This window comes from Plutella xylostella, chromosome 8 (genome assembly GCF_932276165.1).
Source record: "Plutella xylostella chromosome 8, ilPluXylo3.1, whole genome shotgun sequence".
NCBI lineage: Eukaryota > Metazoa > Arthropoda > Insecta > Lepidoptera > Plutellidae > Plutella > Plutella xylostella.
In genome coordinates, this window is record NC_063988.1 from 3,602,663 (window position 1) to 3,622,939 (window position 20,277).

A 20,277-nucleotide genomic window follows, 5' to 3' on the forward strand; every position below is an offset into this window, starting at 1 on the left:
TTTCGTCTTGAGACTTTGTGTTATGGGCGACGAGAAGACTTGACGAAGTTTGCCAAATGCTGCCCAGCCCAATTGTATTCTTCTATTGACCTCTGATTGGAAGTTGTTTCTACCCAGCTGCAGAGTCTGTCCAATCGTATCCAGTGGCGTGCTTTGGGAGGGAATACGTCCAGCAGTGAACTGCTATAGGTATGATGATGGATGGATGATGATGGATTTCTTTATTAAAATCTCTACCTAATCATCACTAATATCATCATCATCATCAATATCTTCATCATCAGCATCGCTGATATTAATTATTAGAGACTCTGTAACTCTGTCAATAAAATCGTCGAGAGTGCACATCTTATCTTCCTCTTTTATTGTGTGGCTGATGCATTTTTGCCATTTCTCAGGAGTAACATTTTTTATACCTTCTAGTAATAGTTTTTTAACTTCCGCCATTTTGTAAGTTGTGTTGTGTCTTGCGACATGCCCCTTCACTTGAGCCCACACCATTTCTATAGGGTTTAGCTCACAATGATATGGGGGCAGTCTAAGCACAGAAATGCCTTGTGCTGCGGCCATTTCGTCCTATATACACTTTTGGTATTTGTGTTTCTCCTGACCCACAATTTCCAACAAATTCACCTTTAACATTTTTTCTTCAAAATTTAAATTTAAATACATAGGTACTTACATAAACATTTATAAAATTTTGAATATTTGTTTATTAGCACTAATATATTGTCATATGTCAATATGGTGCAGTTACAATAATCTTACATACATACCGAACATGTACTTACCGAATAGACAATCTTTTTTTGAAATTGATTAAAAAGGTTTATTATCCCTGAATTTAGTAGGAAGTGATGCCATGCTAAAGAATAAAATAAAGCAATTAAAATTAATTCGATACATTGGTCGTGAGTCGTGATTGTACTTCATATTATAAATGCGAAATTTTGTAAGTGTCTGTGTGTATGTATGTATGTATGTATGTGTGTATGTTTGTTACTTCTTCACATCAAAACGGCTGAACCGATTTTAATGAAATTTGGAATGGAGTTAGCTGACACCCTGGATTAACACATATGTTACTTTTTATCGCGGAATTCCCACGGGAAAACTTATTAAGGCGAAGCGAAGCTCGCGGGAACAGCTATTATATTGAAATATTTGTTATTTTTGTATTAGTTTACTTGAGCAAGTACATATTTAGATTTATCTTTTTGTATAAAAATATTAAGAAAAAATTATTGCCCAGAAATGGATCGCAATTTTTCCTTTTTTTGGTAAAGAACTTTTTTAGTAGCATCACTTATAAAATGTCAGAATTCTTTCCAATAAAAAATCAGAGATTAATACATGCAAAAATATGTAAGTACTCATTTGGCTCAAGATGACAAAACCTATGTAGATGCGCTCTAGTGTCTCGTGTTCACCGACACGCTAAAGAGAAATAACTCTTTTATCCACCAACAAAGGTTGGCTGGAAGAAATTGCTTTTTGGCAATAAGCCCGCCATTGTATGCTTTCACTGTGTTTTTTTAATTGTTATGGTTTTATATTATGTTTCTGTGTACAATAAAGTGTTTAAATAAATAAGTAGATACCAACATCTGGACCTAAGAAAAGAGGTCTACTGCACCCACTCACCAGTAAGCCCCTGTATATCAGTATTGACGATGACGTCCTCGATGTAGACCTGCGGCGTGGAGTACAGGAACACGGAGCGGTGGATGCCCGCGTAGTTGAAGAAGTCGAATGTGTAGCTCTGCATCACCTTCGTCTTGCCGAGGAACTTCTCGCTGGAACGGAGGGGTGTGTTTTGTTTTAATATATTAGGTAGTAAGGAAATATAAATAGGAAATTACGCTCGGTACAAATCATCGGCGCGGAAATATATTTCAGTCTAGCCTTAATCTGGCGTTGGTTGGATGATCTAAAAAGGTGGTTAAGTATAATATTATATTTTCAAAATAGGTACATAGGCCTTTTGCAATCTGTGCAGGTTAATGTTGTAGTTCATTAAATAATCAGTAAGTATTCATATTTTCAGGCCAGTAGTAGATAGGTAATTAGGCATATCATTAGGTAAGTAGGAAGGTACATTAAGATACATTAGTCCTGATGCCTAATACCGTAAGACCGCAAAATACAATTTATCTGTTATGAAAAATGTGGTCAAGGCTTAGTTAAGTAATTCAATTGCTAATGTGCCGTTACTGTGGAGTGCCTAAGTTGTGCTTATGTCGGCTAAATGATTAAATAAGTAGATGAAGTTAGTTTATTAGCTTAATAGAAAGAGAGGATACTTAGATCTCTTGTACTTACATGTAACAAACATTTATATTGAAAACTTCTGTCACATCGCATCCACCACAAACGGCAAGTGGCCGAACTCGTGGTACGTGTGCGACACACTGCACAGTGTACGGTCATGTGCAGAGAAACCTGACCCCCCTCTCATGGTAACAGTGCTTCTGAGAGGGGTCAGATTAGATGTATTTATTTAGGTATCATGTGTATATTTATATTGTATAGATAGGTATATATTAAGATATTAATATTTCGGTTCAGTACTCAATATAAACCATCTTCTTTCTTCAAAGCCTTAAGCACTACCAATCACTTTTTCATCATCACCAAAGGTTAACTGGTAGAAAATGCTGCTAGCATTAAGTTCGCCTTTGTACCAATTTACTTTGTGCAATAAAGAATTTAATAATAATAATATCTGAATTATACTGCCTTGTACTCACTATGAGACCCGTCCCTGCGGCACGGTGTCGCCCAGCAGCATGTTGTCCACGGCGACGGTCAGCAGGTGGGAGGAGTTGCCGCGCACCGCCTCCGTCACGTCCACCTCGAACTCGTGGTACGTCTACTACACTGCACAGTGTACTCACTACGAGACCCGTCCCTGCGGCACGGTGTCGCCCAGCAGCATGTTGTCCACGGCGACGGTCAGCAGGTGGGAGGAGTTGCCGCGCACCGCCTCCGTCACGTCCACCTCGAACGGCAAGTGGCCGAACTCGTGGTACGTCTGCGATATGCCGTTCACCCACTGCAAGGAAGGGATAAGATAAACATATATTATTTATTTCAACATAAAATTATTAAGTACATATATGTGTGTTACAAGAACGTTGCTATTATGTAATCATGTAATGTTTAAAATAGTCGGGACGCAGGGGCTACCACTATGTGGGTGTTATTTGTTGTTAGCGAGTATAGACCACGAACCGGCAAATGCAGCGTGGTACACCCAAGCCAAAGTAGTTACTAATATGCATAAAAAAATATAATCATGAGGTGCATTTTTGTAAAAGTAAACGCGCTGCTACTACTTAAAGTAAATTCGGTTTCTGTTACATCGCTATTTAAGCAAGTTAAGTATTTAGTGAATGCTTTACATACACTATCTAATATTTTATGTGCGCTACGCACCTCTGACTAATTAAGATAATCTAATTTCCTACTTTTTAGCTACCTACCAACTAAGTACTTACATAGATAGTTAGGTTAAGTGTTTGTTAGATTAAAGTTAAAATGGGTGTCGGCGTGAGTCGTGATCGTGACACACTCAAAGATTATACACCTACCTAAATAGGTAGAGGTATGTGGTACTATTTAAAGTAAGTATAAATTTAATAATTAATTGTTATGTAAGTACATCAGTTGAAGGATATTTTGGTAGGAAAGCACACACGGGATTTTGTGAGCAAAGCACTTGAAGTCACGGTTAAAGATATCTATCGAATTCGTTCCGTGACGCAAAACGGGAACTTTGCTTGGTTTAAATATACAATTTATAGCTCCCTAGTCCTTATGGCAGTATAATTTAAGGTGGAAATACGACGGCATTGGAATTTTAGTGCTCAATGTACTGAAAATAGCTAGTAAGTATTCGGCGTCGTCGAAGCAAAAGAAAATAGCGTGCGACTGAGCAGCTCCATATAAATATTAATAAGTAAATAGTTTTAATTGGATTCCGATTTATTGTTGGTTTTTCAATGGATCAATGAACTGTTTTTTAAACGTTTGTTAAAATTGTGTTTACAAAGATACGTTTATACCGCATTCTGTACAAAGATAAAAGTCAGAATTTTAATTTTCAAGAGTCTGGAGTATGTATCTTAATAAATTTCCTGGAAGCCGTTTATTTTCAAAATACTTGAATTGATGGCAGCTCAGGCAGCTCCACCACTAATGTTGGCAAGTTACTGTAACTCAAAACTCAAAAAGGACAAGATACGTTAATAGCACATATCATAAAATTCATAAACAGCATTGCGAGTCCGGGGCTGGCGTTGATTTATATCTGCCTCGCGATATCTCTGTGCCCATATGAATGCATTTAGCTTGGATACAGTTTACAGGGTGCCTGATAATCTTTACATTTTATGTCATATTCGTAGAGTGGAGTATCTTTTAATCGGTATAGTTGACTGTAATTTAGAACACTTTTCAAACAGCTTTAAGATGCATTAGGATTTGTCATTCAAACTGCTATGTTTGGCAAAGTGGGTGTAACCTCGCTTTTTCTTTTTAATAAATTCTGCTTTGTGATATAAATTGTTCTCTAGTAATACCGAACATTTTATACTTTCTACTATTTATTCTTTAGTTAATTTATAAGGACATAATAGCCTTAGATTTGTCACTTTTTCAAAGATCTTTAAGATCCGCTCAGAAAGGCGCACCCTGTATCTCGTACCACGCACAACTACACAATACAAATTTAATGGCTAACAAATGTTTTCACGCACAATCGCCGGGTTTATCGGCCATTTCAGCAAGTTATTGGACGACTGGCCATTACAATGTTTGTAGGTTAATACCTCTTTCTCTCGGTTGCTAAATCAAGTAATTAAGCATATATTTTAATACCCTGCATACCCTAGAGCCCTAGAGACTTAATAAGTAACACTTATACCTCTAAAGACAAGCGAAGCGATGTCAGCTGTTTTTTTTATTATAAGAATTCTAATCATATTTATTGACACCAAGTTGAAACCATTTTAGACACAGGACAACAAAATTAATGCTTGGAAAGCTAGGTGGTAGAGCATCGGCATCAAGGCTGAATAGTTGATTTAGCAAAATAAGGGCAAGTCCCGGTAGCTTTTCGTTAATTCCTGGCAGTTGTCCAAGTGTTGCTGGTATTGGTTTTAGCCTTTCTGATAGATCTCAGAATAGGTGCATGGGATGCCTAAAGACTTATGATGTCATATTAGTTTGGCTTCTTCGACGGCTGTTGATTCTAGCAAGGGATTGCTGCACTTCGAGACGATAATATATAAACAGGTTTATATATTCCCAATAACCCCTAAACCAAAGAATAAATAAGTACTATAAGATACGTTATCTAAATAGGTAATGGGACCTCTACTTATTCAAAAGCGCCCAGCTGTTCCTAATCATTGCTCCATACATTATGTTCTTATCCACTTAGGTATGTATGTACCTCTATAATCCTAGGAGTGTTACAGGCAATGTCTGCAAGGAAGTTGATTGGTTAATGTGTGAGGTCAGTGATACTTGCCCTCTTTCGTAGTCGTAATGTCACGTGTCTCAAATAGACGCATATTCTGCAGCGCACTGTGTTACGCTGAGTGTAAGTGAAAGTGATATAGGTGCGTAGATTTTGATTAGCTTTTGTTACCGGCTGCAAGATCTCGTGTTACCGGGCGTTTACACTGCGGAATTTATCATGTGGTATGCTTACGTTAGTAAACAAGAAAAAAGGTATTCAAAAACCTTATTTAGAATGCTAATTTGCTCACGTTCCGTGAGCAAGACAAATGATATTCAATTATTCATCATGTCGTAATTTCACGTTTTTCGAGAAATTCGTAGCAAAGGTCAGTTGTTGTGTTAGCAGGCGGACACAACAACAGAACCACCGGTTTTATTTTTGTATCTTGAATCTTGACCGATGTAGGTAGTTCGGAGGTCAAGTTTTTAGTCTGTGTGCATATTGTGCGAAGTGGGTTCAAGACTGACCACACCGGAGTCGGGACAATTGTCCAATCAGAAGGACCGCATAGTGACAGACAGGAGGGCACCTCTGGTTTCAACTACGTTTATCCCTACTCCCGTGGAGAGTGTCGACCCCGGGTCACGAGACTAGGGCATCAGCTGTTTAAGCCGTACTAGGTACTTCTAAATTACCAGAAATGTTTCTGGTTATCAAAGTGTTTAGTTCCTTAATAGTTAAAAGTGATTTTCTGTTTCGTTCCTCTTAGATATGCATTTATAGTTACAATATTGTTTATTCCTACAAGTCCACTAATAAACAAGTCAGGTAGAGATTTTTTAGCAGTACCTATAACCTAACCCTAGTGGTATCCCTATGTTTTGCAGAATGTTTTCCCCGAGTATTGTATCAAGTTTGATGTGAAGCCGGATTACGGCAGGTCAGGCCACACGCCGCCGCCGCCAGGGCGTTCCCTGCGAGCCACGCGCCCACCTACATCCGTATCCAATAACGCGAGCTGATGCCTGTCTTGATGGCATTGATGCATCAATGGAATACACTTCTATTATCATTGGCGGGTCAAGGAGGACTGTATTTTCAAATAGGTTACTGTTAACGTGAGTATTAACTATAAATGTGCTGAAAATATTGTGGGATTCTGAAACAAACTTGTTCTAGCTTAGGTTCCTAGACCCATGATGCAGTTTGACATTGCCAATGAAAGCGCTGTGCTGCATGTCATTCTTAAGTTATGTTATGCTTCACTCTAAGTTCTCATTTGTGAAACCTCCCTATGTCAGTATCACTTATTTGTTGTAATAAATAAAGACCGAAGAAGCCATCGGCTTAACTTTTGCTCTTGTTGTTTGGTTACATAAATCGATACCCTGATCAACAAGCTTTAAGTATTCTTATTAACTTTAATCTATTCTTTAGAATTTCAGCTACCCAGTAGTATAAATGAATTTTTGATGCATAGGATATGTTAAAAGTTATAACGAAAACGAAATCTATTTTTTGATGTCCAAATTTATAAGATTCACCCCTTACCCAATTCTTCTTCTTCTTCCTTGCCTTATCCTTATTTAGGGTCGGCTTAGTTGGTCATGTCACGCCATTTTACCTTATCCTCTGTCATATCCTCATTCACTCCACCCCTTACCCAATTAAATTTCTGAAATAAAAAACTCACAACTTGCGCAGCATAATGCACGCTGCTGAAGCGCAGCCACACGCGCTGGTTGCTGGTCTTCCACCAGGAGGGCACGTGGAAGCGGCGGTCGTACCACACCAGCCCCACGTGGTCGCGCAGGGACCGGTCCTCGCCTACGTCGTTGTACGAGGCGGGCACCGGCATCGGGATCACCTCGCCAGTCTACAATACAATACAATTTATTTACAACAAAAATAAAAAATACAATACAGAAACTTAAAAATAAAACAGTATAAAGAGGCTGCCTTATTGCTTACAGCAATCTCTACCAGACCACTATACTATGGGATGAGGAGGGAAATAGGGTATGGCGTATTAATCGTATTATGGATGGGTTGGTAGCAGCCGGACATTAGTGGGCCGCTAATAAATATTTAAATTAAGTTATAGTAAATGCTTCCCTACTGATTGATATTATGATGATACTACGTTCACATTGGTTTAATTACTAACACTGAGGAAGAAAGCAAGAATCGTGGGTAATGGGTGAGGCAGTGTGATCGGTACACCCGAGTTCGCGTTGTTGTATATTGTGTGTACTCATACGTACTTGAGTTCCTTGTTCTATAAATTCAGTTATATTTATGTATTCAAAAAAGGATTTTAAATGTTCATGATAAAATAGTAAATAACGGAATTTTAATAAGTAGTAAAAACTAATTACATACTTAAAGACCTGTGAAGACGGATATCCAACACTGAATTGATAATAATAAGGAAAATAAATAAGCGTAAAACAACAAGAAGCCGAAAGCCTAAAGCATCCTAAAGTCATAAAGCTTTTTTTAACAAAATAAAATGCTCAATAAAATAAGTTTGTGCACCAATGACAGCCGCTGCTGGAAGGAACAAAACCGACAAAACCATTTAAATTGCTTGCATTACACTCGAAATGTCTACTCGGCGAAAAAATACCTTCCTTCTCAGAAAGCCAAGCACTGATTTGAATATACAGACGATAACAATGCGGTATTACCATGTAACCGGCTACGATTTGCATGTAATATTATAGTCAAACAGATGGTACACTCGACGGGATATCAATCGCCGGGTAGACATGTGGTCGGACAAAAACAACGATGACGTAACAACAGTCTACAGTTTTAAAACCTTCTTCAAATCCTTTTCGAACCACTTCTCGACGAAGCCGCGGCTCGCGTTGCCGTGTCTGTGGATGTATTGTCCGAAGTCGCCGGAGAGGTCGATGAACCACGTGAGGATCTGAAGCCAGCAGCGGAGCGTCAGTGAACAGAGCCGCCGCGCCGCCGCTTGCCTCGCGTCACACACGACAAGCAGCGGCGCTAACACCTTCGACATTAAAACACTGTTCATATTTTCAATGAATGAATGAGGAAAGGTGATGGTGTGTTACTACGACCGATGGAGAGCTTTCACGTGATCTTTGTTTTTAATGCAACGTTAGCACAACAGCGCTCCGAAACTATGTTTTCATGAAGCTACAGTGATCCCCTTTTCCTAACCAATGATAAAACTAACCTCAGCCAGGTCCCACCGGTACCACTTCTCCCGGTACCCGATCTCGGGGTCAGCGGACGGCGACTTCCTGAAGTTCCATATCCCATCCAAGGTCTTGAGGTCCCTGGTCTCCGTCGCCTGTGGGTACAGCGCGCTGCCAGGGTTCGTGTACAGCTGCTTCTGCAGGTGGCTGATGTCGTTGGAGCCCGTGCTGGTGATAAAGGCATTGGTGGCCGATATCAGGAGCAACGTCTTCAGATAACGTAAGCCGCACATCATGGCGGTAACTATCTGAAAGATAAAAGTAATTATTGTAAAACAGACGATTTGTTTGTATTGAGAATAAGGTCGTAGTGTATAATAAAGTCGGCTTTGTGTAAGTAATTATAATTCAAGTATCATCCTTTTTATTGTGTATAACGGCAAATGACGATTAAAATTTAATATTGGACCATATGGTGATACTTTCTTAATCCAGAAGCAAATATACCTAGCTGATTATTTTATGTAATGCATGTCGGTAACTAAAAGAAGAGCTATCAGTACTTATCACATTATATGGAATCAGTGCTCTTGTGAGTAGGAACTAATACAAGTTATAAATGTAGATTGTAGATCACTATAGCGAGTAAGATTAGAATACAAATTTCATTATGTACTTAGATAGTACTTAAGGTACAGAATGATTGAATAGAAAAGTGAAATTATGCAATAGTTGGTATGACGAGAGGAGCGGAAAGCGAATGCGCCGTCTAGTCTAATTGTAGCTATCAGCCGGCCTTTAATTTAATTTAGGTAGTACCTAAATTAAATTGAATGAAAAAACATATTTTATTAACGTTTAGCGTTTCATAAAAGTCACTCGACAAACAGTGATCACCTAGTAAGGATTGAATGGGCACTGGCTCACTCATGTTGCCATCACATGCCAACTGCAACAGTGCACTGGGTTAGATGAGAATGTGATAACTATGTACTTATGCTAATTATTCGTTACGCAGAGTTTTTAATAACTTTCTAGTCCCTGCACAATAACAATACTGTATGTACATAATATCCCTAAGTACATCTAAGTATACAGGGTTATTGGTAAGTAGACCGGATCCTTTCAGGAGGTGATAGAAGAAGGCATTTCCAGTCGATTGAACCCAATAATGCATTATCCTAAACTTAACCATTTTTGAGATATTTAATATTTAAGGTTTTTTTAATTTTTTGCCAAAATTTTATGCTTAAAACCGAAAATAAAAAAAACTAGCCACATTTCAATAATTTTTTTGGTTGTTTTGCATAAGTAACACCTTAATAAACTAATTAAAATAATCAAATGTGCATTATTCGACTTAAATTAGACATAATACCTCAAAATAGTTAAACATTTTGAAAAAATATTCAAAACGCAAAAACAAATAAATTAAAAAAGATTTTCATATGACATTTTTTTGTGCACTTCAGCTTAAAAACATGGTCAACTAATAAGCTTTCAAAAAAGATGATTCAATACCAAATCGATTAAGGTATCACCAAGATATGGCCAAAACAACCAGAGAAAGCGGAGAAAACTGACCAGGGGTTTCCATACTAAAGTTAACAGGACTGAAAACAATCACACTATTTACCTTTAAATTGGGCTAATTTTGTTAGTTTTTCTGTTGAATTTTGTCCGTCTGTGCTGGTTGTTTTGGCCATATCTTGGTGATACCTATATCGATTTGGTATTGAATTATCTTGTTTGAAAGCTTATTAGTTGACCATGTTTTTAAGCTGAAGTGCACAAAAAAATGTCATATGAAAATCTTTTTTAATTTAATTTATTTGTTTTTGCGTTTTGAATATTTTTTCAAAATGGTAAACTATTTTGAGGTATTATGTCTAATTTAAGTCGAATAGTGCACATTTGATTATTTAAATTAGTTTATTAAGGTGTTACTTATGCAAAACAACCAAAAAAATTATTGAAATGTGGCTAGTTTTTTTTATTTTCGGTTTTAAACATAAAATTTTGGCAAAAAATTAAAAAAACCTTAACCATGGTTAAGTTTAGGATAATACATTATTGGGTTCAATCGACTGGAAATGCCTTCCTCTATCACCTCCTGAAAGGATCCGGTCTACTTACCAATAACCCTGTATACATAACTATGCAGGTATACCACATTACTGAGTATGTGCGACATAGTGCTCAGTCTAATTATTACCGTTACTGCTGATGTGAGGATTGCATCCTGGCGATGATATAATGCAGTCAATGCAGAGTAATGCAATTTCAGCAGACAAGTAGTTTATTTATACGAATAATAGGTACAACTATTGATACATAAGAGATACAGGTCATACTGGTAGACCTTTACAACATAGGAGTGGATGAATATCAAATTGCCATAAGTCACCTCCACGCAAAATTTGGGAAATGGAGGTTTTTGTTTTCTCTATAATTTAATGGTCATAGAACTTGCCCCGTGATTTAATCAGTTGACTTGTGACCTTAAGAATGTATTTTAATAAACAAATCCATTTTAACACTCATAGAAATGCGGAAAAGTTTAAAAACAGTTTGGACTTATAGCAGTTTGATATGCCCATACAGGACTTATGCTGATTTGTTATGAATCTTAAGAACTTATAGTTGTTTGAAAAATACCGATTAATATTTTTTAAAGTTTTTATTTTATAAAATTGACTGGCCCTTCACAAGTTATACAAAATACAAGGTAATAATAGAGGTAGAAAAAAATAAAACCTGGCCAAAATGTAGGTACCTACTGTATATTCTACCCGATAATGCACTGTGTTTACTACGAAAATGCTACGTGGGTTGGAAAAAAGGTGGTTTTAAAGTGGTCTTTAAGGTGGTCTTGCTTTTTTCGCTATAGGTAATAGAGGTAGAAAAAAATAAAACCTGGCCAAAATGTAGGTACCTACTGTATATTCTACCCGATAATGCACTGTGTTTACTACGAAAATGCTACGTGGGTTGGAAAAAAGGTGGTTTTAAAGTGGTCTTTAAGGTGGTCTTGCTTTTTTCGCTATAGTCTCCAACCTGATTCTATTGCGAGCTCAACAATAACAATTTGATCCACATTTTCATTCATTTTAGTTAAAAAACACTAAGAGCGCAAACCACAACCTCGAAAGTCCCAGCAAGACTGACGTCATGTTGAAAAAATTACGCTCTGTGATTGGCCGCTATGGACTTGTTAGTATTTGAAATGCGAAACGGTGAGACTTAATAGGATTTGAAAAAAACTTTACTTTTTTAACGGCTTTTTTCTCATGAATGCCTTGCATTTATTGGATTTTGAAGGGATTAGGTAAACTGACATTTTAACGGATAACACGACCAAATCAAAAAGTAAATCTTTCGGGTAGGTGGACATATGGCAGTTTGATATTCATCCACTCAATTTATTTTCAGAGATTGGTAAACTGAACATAAAAAAACTAAGCTACTTTTATTCCAACTGGGGCTAACTCTGAACTCGCGTAGTATATTTTACAGTGTCTTTATTTACTTATTAATTGCATAAATATATATGCGTTATAATATAATATGTCACAAATATTGTGTAAGCTCCGTCACGGTTGTTGATCGTAAGAATAAAAGTGTCCATCACGCACAGCACAGCGCGCGGTAGCTCTTATTTAAGATCTTTTAGATAGATTAATAATAATTATGAATTATATATTTTTTGTAATATTATTAATTGTACTGGCCTACAAGACAGCTGCTGTACAAACTTAGTTTTCGGGTCGTGTCGGTGTCTATTGTCTCTATTAGTTTTATTATTCTGTGCTATATGGCTCCCGATCGCGAACTTGATTTGACAACGGGTGAAAGAAGCGGTATAATATTGTCGTGTAAGTATAGTCCAATTTTGGTCGGACTCACATGAAATGGTGCCGATCCATATGCCGAACACTGTTTTTATGCGAAAATCATTACCAAAACAAGCCATAGGGAGCCTGACCTACTTGGCATTGTCACAGTCGTAGTAAAGGCTGTGTCAGTCACTGACTACGCACACTACGCAGGGTATATTGAATGTAAGTACCTATTACCTGGAAGAATCACATCAGTATCGGTTTGGTAGGTAGCTATTGTAAACGACAGACCTATACTTGCGTCGGTTATCGATCGTCAATAAAAATCTTGATCTTGCACCGATAGTGATACGCTTCGCAATCTGCGACTAACATGCACCAGTTTTTGCCCATCCATGTTTTTAGTACTTAGCTATAATTATTAATTAAAAATATGAAACTTTAATTTATTTTTAGTAATTTAAGAAAACTCAGGTGCAATATCTTATAGCAAAAGTATAGCAAAGATCTGTTATGACAGTAACTACTTATAGCCTATTAATCTATGCTATAACAGAGACATAAAATTAAATTTAAATTTAGTTCATCAACCTTCGCATAAAAAATATCACGTCTCCTGTTGAATGATAGAAACAAAATATGTAAAGATTTTCTAGAAGTTAATTTGTACAAAAAATACTCACAATAGGCTTTGCCAAGTATATAAATTAGAGGATCATTGACTTCTTTCGGTGTGTTGTGTACAGTCAGCAAAATAGATAAAGTATCCACGCCACGCCCAGAGCCTACACTGACAAATGGTGAATATTCAAGAGTATTCGTTCAATATCAAATAAACATTCTTCAACTCGTATACGTTTCATTTACAGTTCGTAGGATCATGTTGGCATTGGATAGACACTAATCTGTTTTGCTCACTGTACCTATCTAATACAGGCTACAGCTAGTCAAAGGCAAGCAACCGCGGGGCATGAATGGCTCATTTAGTATCAGCGCAGTCGACATCTCGCCACATTTCCATACTCAAACCCATTAAAATTCCCAGCCCTATTCCTCGCGAGCTCAATAGAAGTATTGTGCCCTCGGGAATGCTTTATCAGACATCTCTTTACAGCGAACAGTTGAATACAAAAGTGTTAGCGGAATGCGAGATAAGTCGAGCACGTATTTAGGTCCCGTTCGTAGAACGTTTGCCTAATGCACATAAATAAATAACTTAATTTTGAGTTTAGTACTTATATATTATGTAGTGTAGTACTTATTTAACGTGATATACATAACTATATCCACCACAGTTGCATACAATTGCATTTAATTAATGACTCCCTAACCTATACAAAATTACACCGTGAAGATCTCTTGAGAGCCGTGTAGACTGCTTGTCATCGAGATAAGGTATCCTCCGATCAAGGATAAACTGAAACAGCTTTTCTGTCTCACTGTGCGCCTGGCGGTCGCCGGCTTCATTAAGGCAACATTAATCAGATCTGCAGCCGTGATGGACGGTTACAGCCTGACTGTGCATGTGAAACCGGGAGCTTGTTCGTACAATAGCCAAGAGGAATAACCACCCGGATGCATAACTATTGCATCTGATAGTTCAACACATTAAGTACCTACCTATATGTTAATACTCACAGAACTACTACCTACGTTTTTTCAAAGCTTAGTTACCGACTAGAGTAAAGTTACCTATTGTCATTAAAAATTTGACCTCGAAATTGATGTAAGGAAATATTTTAAAGTTAAATAGTGTCTGCTCATAAATCTCATAATATATATGATCTATGTATTGTCGTAGTATTGCTATAGCCGCGTTGAAACCAAGGTGAGAGCGAACGTAGTATTTAGTTAGACACGCGACTGCAAAAACTCAGCATCGCTGTCACATCTGTGTTAGAAATTTATATCAATTGAATTTACTCGTGTGGGTAAACTTTTAAGTATTTTCTCTAAACAATATCTTTCGATTCTTCATGACAGCATGTTTTTTATCCAGCAGAACATGGCGATAAAGGCACTTTATCATCATAATTTTCCAAAATGACCGTCCTTACGTGAAACGTTATTCTTACCGACTGTTAAATGATTAATAATAAAACAACATAACCGAAATACCTGTCACGGCTACAAATCACAAACCAGCAACATAACTCCGTATTCATATTAGTAATTTTAGTTATTATGTATGTAGAGCTTCAGCTCCAGTTATCTCTAGATAACCAATATCACCTCGAAATTGGAACTCACATTACGTATTTTCGCTATCCTCCCTATCTCTTAGAAATAGCTGACAATCCTTTACGGTAACCACTCTAACACCACTTTTCAGCGCTTGATATACTTATAACGCTTAGTCTACGCTTTTTGGTGGCGGATATATTTGTTTGGACACTGCCCGGTCACTACACTAACTGGGTCACACGACTACGCTTTCCACCAACACGTTAAGTCCTTGTGCGTTTGTATACAGAATTTCACCAAATTTGTGCCTTGTTATGGGGAATGGCAGTATACTATACATATATACATGTATAGCGTGTTAAAAAATAAAATGAAAGTAAGTCATTTTTCTTTCTATATATTTGGTCAACCAAGTTGTTCAGAATGACCCCCTGATTCATCCACTTTCGTCTATACTGTGATTACAAGATCCTGTATAAATCCAAGGTAATAAATATGTATTATGCTGTAGCCAATTACGCACGTAAAGTTTCATGTTAATTCTGTGTTTAAGTTGTTTTTACGGGGTATGGAGGCTTTGTTATTTACCGAATAGCCGTGAATTAGTTAATAAATCACGGTTATTTTCTACGCGGGTACCTTTCCTTAGATGCCAATCTAAGCTACTGAAATATTAATAGGAGCACTTTTTTAAGGTTAGCGTTTTTACTTTGTATGGATAACTCTACAATACGAAAGGTCTGGTCGAAGGATTTATATCTTGGATGTTTTTAATTTAACTATGGCCATGTTGAGTTGTATAAGTTTAGAGAGGATTGATTAAATGGCTACACTTGCCAAGTAATCCACGAAGGGAAGCTGAGCGAACCAATAAGCCCCAATATTGGCGTCAAGCAGGGCTGCATGTTATCCCCACTACTCTTCATCATGATTACCGAGGTAATTTTGGATATGATGGAGCAGAATGGCAAAGGAGGTCTGGATTGGTCCGATGGAACATCTCTGGAGTATCTCGCTTTTGCGGACGATCTTTGTCTTTTCTCCGAAAATAGCGCTGATATGCAAAGGAAACTCAATGACCTCGTCCATTTGGGTAACCGAGTGGGCATGCATGTCAACAGAGAAAAGACCAAGTCAATGCGAGTAATGACTGCGGACCGTACTCCATTTAAAATCAACGGCCAACCAATTGAAGATGTTGACACCTTCACCTACCTGGGAAGCAAAATCACACCAAATGGTGGAACTGACGAGGATATCGGGAACCGCATTAACAAAGCCCGTGGAGCTTTTGCCATGTTAAGCCCAGTGTGGAGGTCTTCCGCATTCCGTCTCCAAACCAAGATCCGCCTGTTCAACGCGTGCGTAAAGACCGTTCTCCTCTACGGTTGCGAAACTTGGAAGAAAACGGTTCAAACCACGAACAAGCTACAGGTTTTCGTAAACAGATGCTTACGCAGTATCCTAGGGATCCGTTGGTTTGACTTTGTCTCCAACGAGGAACTTTGGCGCAGAACACATCAAAAACCTGTAGCAGAAACCGTAAAAGAACGCAAATGGAGATGGATAGGACACGTTCTAAGGCGTACTGAAGACGTCCCAAAGGAAGCGCTGACATGGCACCACGAGGGCGGTAAACGAAGACTCGGCAGACCGCGAGAGACATGGCAGCGCTCTGTGAAAAAGGAAATGGGCCAGGCGGGGATGTCTTGGGCGGATGTCTCTGAGCTGGCCCAAGATCGTAAAGAATGGCGGCGCTTCACTTCGGCCCTTTGCTCCCCAGCGGAGATTGGGAATAAGTAAGTAAGTAGAGAGGATTTCAGGGATAAAAAAAAGATAGATCAGGGAAAATATGACATTACCAATATCGAATTATCACTGATAACATGTTTAATACCTATTGGTTCATTACTTTTGAAGTTTGATTTTGGGACTTTCGGGATACTATAACGAGCGTAATATTATTATGTTTGTCCTTTCTCAAGCCGTAGCTGGCTCTGGCCTCTAGGCTGCCTACGAGAAATCACAAAAATATATAAAACTGTTCCATTGCCCTTTTGCAACGCGCTATCCGTTTCCAAAAACATCCTTTACCAACACCTATTTGAATACAAAAGTTTCCCAACACCACCGCAGGGAATAACAAAATATCGACTAGTTTCTCGAAACATCCGGATATCAAATTAATATCATCCGGATATTTCAAATAAGATCGACGTACTTAAAATACACATAATAGCTAATAATAGAGATGTTTCGCTGTATATGATATATGATTGACGAGTACATGTTACGTGAATATGGTGAAGAAATGAGATAATACCGAGGAGTGATCGAATCGTTCAACCGTGGGAAGTGAGAAGTTACGCTCTTGTGGGATGATGCGGAATCGACGGCAGGTAGGCGTGCGTGTGCACGCTGGTAGGTATCTACTGCAATATTGTAACTAGTTATATTGATTATTATAAATTGATTACCATGTTAATTCGCTACCTAGAAGTGTATTCCAAGTTTCCAATTGTGATACTGGTTTCGGACAAATGAAAACCACTCAAAGTTTTAAGGTAGGACAGAGGCAAAATTCAATTTATAACACGACCTCTTTGATAAGGCTGGAACTGTATAGTCGTTTTCTTATCTAACTAGGTAGGTACCTAAATAGAAAAATAAATGTTCCGATTTCCTACTAGGCAGGTATTCATTATTGATCGTATTTTTTCTTAAGTTTTAACGGGCGCCTATCTAATTATGGGATGTTCCTAAGTACTTAAAAGCCTACTTAATTACATATAATGATTAAATCATAAATTCATGATCATAATCGCTTACGCTGCCACTTCATGTTTAAAATTAAATTACCCCACTAACTAATTATACCTAGGTACTTTAGGATAAATTAAAATCATGTGTGTGGTACCTACACCGAGCGAAGTGCGTTTATGGGAAAATCCATGTTTCTTTGTTTTACATTCAAAAGTTATTTATTTTTTGAGACGGATGCGGATGTAAAATGGTTTTTCCGCAATAGCTGTAAATAAAAACAGTTTAAAGAGCTTTTTTAGTAGCCTAATTAAAAACAATATAATTTTACGTAATGCTTTGAATTTACTTTAAATATATGAACCTTTTCATTTAGTAGCTAAGTATATTATATTATATATGATAGTTAGGTACGTCTATTTAAATATTTTACCAGATAAACAAGATGAATACCACACAAATAATAATGCTACAAATATGGTAAGTATGTAAATGATGTATCACGGCTATTATCTATTTTATTCCATTTCAATGGAGGTCAGAAGTCAACTAACAATGTTATGCAAATAGCAAAATATTCCAACCATTCTGGAAAATAAACAAACTTATGATTATAAATTTTCCCAAAAATTTTCACGTCCAAGTAGGTAAGTAAAAGTTATAACATTTTCTGCAACGACTTCTACACAATGATTGGTATGAGGTATAGTTAATTATTTTTTTTTTGTACCTATCTGATTTTATTTGACTTACGTTGAGTTGCAGAAAGGAACTTTAAACTAATGTCGACCTTAAATATATTGCTTTCTTGCTATGACAGCATACAAACAGAAACAGACGGACAGCTTATATAAAGTGCCTTTCTGCAAACCGGAATAATTGCTATAGGTATATAAGTACTTTGTAAAATCTAGCATGTGCCTTAGGAGTCCTAGGATATTTGATTAACAGATCCTTATAAATTCCTGTTAAATAAAGTAGGTTTTCACGTCACTTTTATCTCTACTCGTAAGAAGATATTAATAATTATCTGCGTGCAACCATCACTATCTTCTACATAAACGTAATCTTATTATTTTTGACTGTTGTGAGCCCCTCAAATGTACCGACACAGTCATATACATACAATCTACAGTCTAGATAAGTAATCCTCAGCCTCCCCTGCTACCCATATTACGATGTGTATAAAGTACTAATGTAGAGGATCTTATACTTATATAAAAATATGAAGTAACTACATACTTATAACTTATAAGTATATTTTTATTTAAGTACTTATGTTTATTTTTCAGTATTTACCAAATCTTATGTTCTCATTAACAACCATGAATATTGTGCCCCCTTGGTTACTAACCTGTGCGAAGAAGTTGACTTTATGGATGAAAGCGGATGTTTTGCTGGGTTGCGATGCGACCTAGCTTGGTCGCCAAAAATAATTTTTTGTAAGCAAAAGTTTAACGAATAAACGTTTATTATTTATTTTAGCTTATGATTGAAACGTATTAACTGAAATAGTACCCCGTCATCATCGTAGTGCTGGCTACTTTAACCCTGAGTGCTCTATGCTTTTAATACTGAAATGAATCCTCACGGAAGACCATTTAAGGCGATGCGAATCTTGGTCCGACAAGCTACCTAGTTCTTATAAGAATAAAATGTACGTTTGGGGCATTTTAAATCTAGATGTACACGTTTAAAAATATTGCTTTCTTTATATATAAAAGAAGTACTTACTTTATAATTATCCGCTAATCTTCAGCCAAATTGCCAAAACTTTTCAGTAGTGCTGAAAATGCCTCCTACATAGTTTTCCTTTCTAACCGTGAAGAACTCCGAGTGACTAAACTGTATCTCGACCAAACACAACGTCCTATCAATTATTTGACTTGCTAATCGCGAATTTGTTTGAAGAGTATCGTGTTTGAACACGATAGCAGTAAGTCTCGCGGCCGCGCAGTCGCCTGCTCCCACTGACGACTTGACGCTGACTGCCACTGCTGGCTGGGACTCGCAGACCCTCGCGCCACCAGCTCCAGCCGACCCAATCAAAAATACCACTTCGATACCGCTCCAATGCTAAACACTACTTCACTCTAATTGGTCGGTTGTTCGCTAATTCACTTTCTAGCTAGGAGCCGTGACTGCATTACATTTGCTGAGCTAAACGCGTTTTATATGCACGTTGAGCTGATAAAAACAATGTAGGTACTCATGGGACATGGGTTGTAAAAACAATAGAATTCACGAATTTGTAATAAGTTTGCATGTGTCACTAATACCTATTTCAAAGACAGAATATCATCATCTGGATCGAATTGATTTTCAATGTTTCAGACTTGATTAGTAACCGAAAAAGTAGGTATATGCGAGAGTAAATTCAAACTGAAACAATAAAGACACAAATTTTGGCGCACTTTTGAAGATTTGTATTTATGAAAAGTGCCCAAGTGCAAATCGAACTCACGTATGAAAAGTTGCGTAGCAACCCGATCCACCACAGGAAACACTTTTCATAACCAAAACATAATTTGGTTTTCTTTTTTATTTGAGGGTAGGGGTGAGGGCATTTTACACCACTTCGGAATTTTCAAACTGTTTATTGAATTTGTGAAAAAAAAGTTTCATAGGGCCTTTTGATCACCAATACCTAAATAGGTTGGTACTTAGCCTATACCTACATAAGTACCTAAGTATACATTATTTAAATTATTTAAACCTATTGCCCAACACGAGGTATTTGGGCCCGCAGGTTTGCATTCAAGGTACTTGCATATGTGCTTATTTAAATATTAAAATTTCAGTTACATAATAGAACTAGCATTTCCCGCGAGCTTCGCTTCGCTTTGAAAGA

The 20,277-nt window shown here is 37.3% G+C and overlaps 1 protein-coding gene across 3 annotated transcripts in view; it reads right to left on the reverse strand.

The window, feature by feature from the left end:
- Nucleotides 1-19,585, reverse strand: part of LOC105383707 (beta-glucuronidase) — a 30,939-nt gene extending 11,354 nt beyond the window's left edge. The window contains exons 1-6 of one of the 3 annotated variants that reach the window (XM_048622667.1): nucleotides 19,161-19,585; nucleotides 8,682-8,951; nucleotides 7,164-7,346; nucleotides 3,002-3,055; nucleotides 2,751-2,854; nucleotides 1,645-1,796 (exon numbers count right to left, since the gene is read on the reverse strand). In XM_048622667.1, coding sequence (XP_048478624.1) covers nucleotides 1,645-1,796; nucleotides 2,751-2,854; nucleotides 3,002-3,055; nucleotides 7,164-7,346; nucleotides 8,682-8,939 — 751 coding nt within the window. In that variant the 5' untranslated portion in view covers nucleotides 8,940-8,951; nucleotides 19,161-19,585. Of the gene's footprint in view, nucleotides 1-1,644; nucleotides 1,797-2,750; nucleotides 2,855-2,897; nucleotides 3,056-7,163; nucleotides 7,347-8,294; nucleotides 8,554-8,681; nucleotides 8,952-19,160 lie in introns of those variants that run through there. The other 2 variants (XM_011553800.3, XM_048622668.1) reach the window with 2 other exon arrangements.
- Between the last annotated feature and the right edge of the window lie 692 nt (nucleotides 19,586-20,277).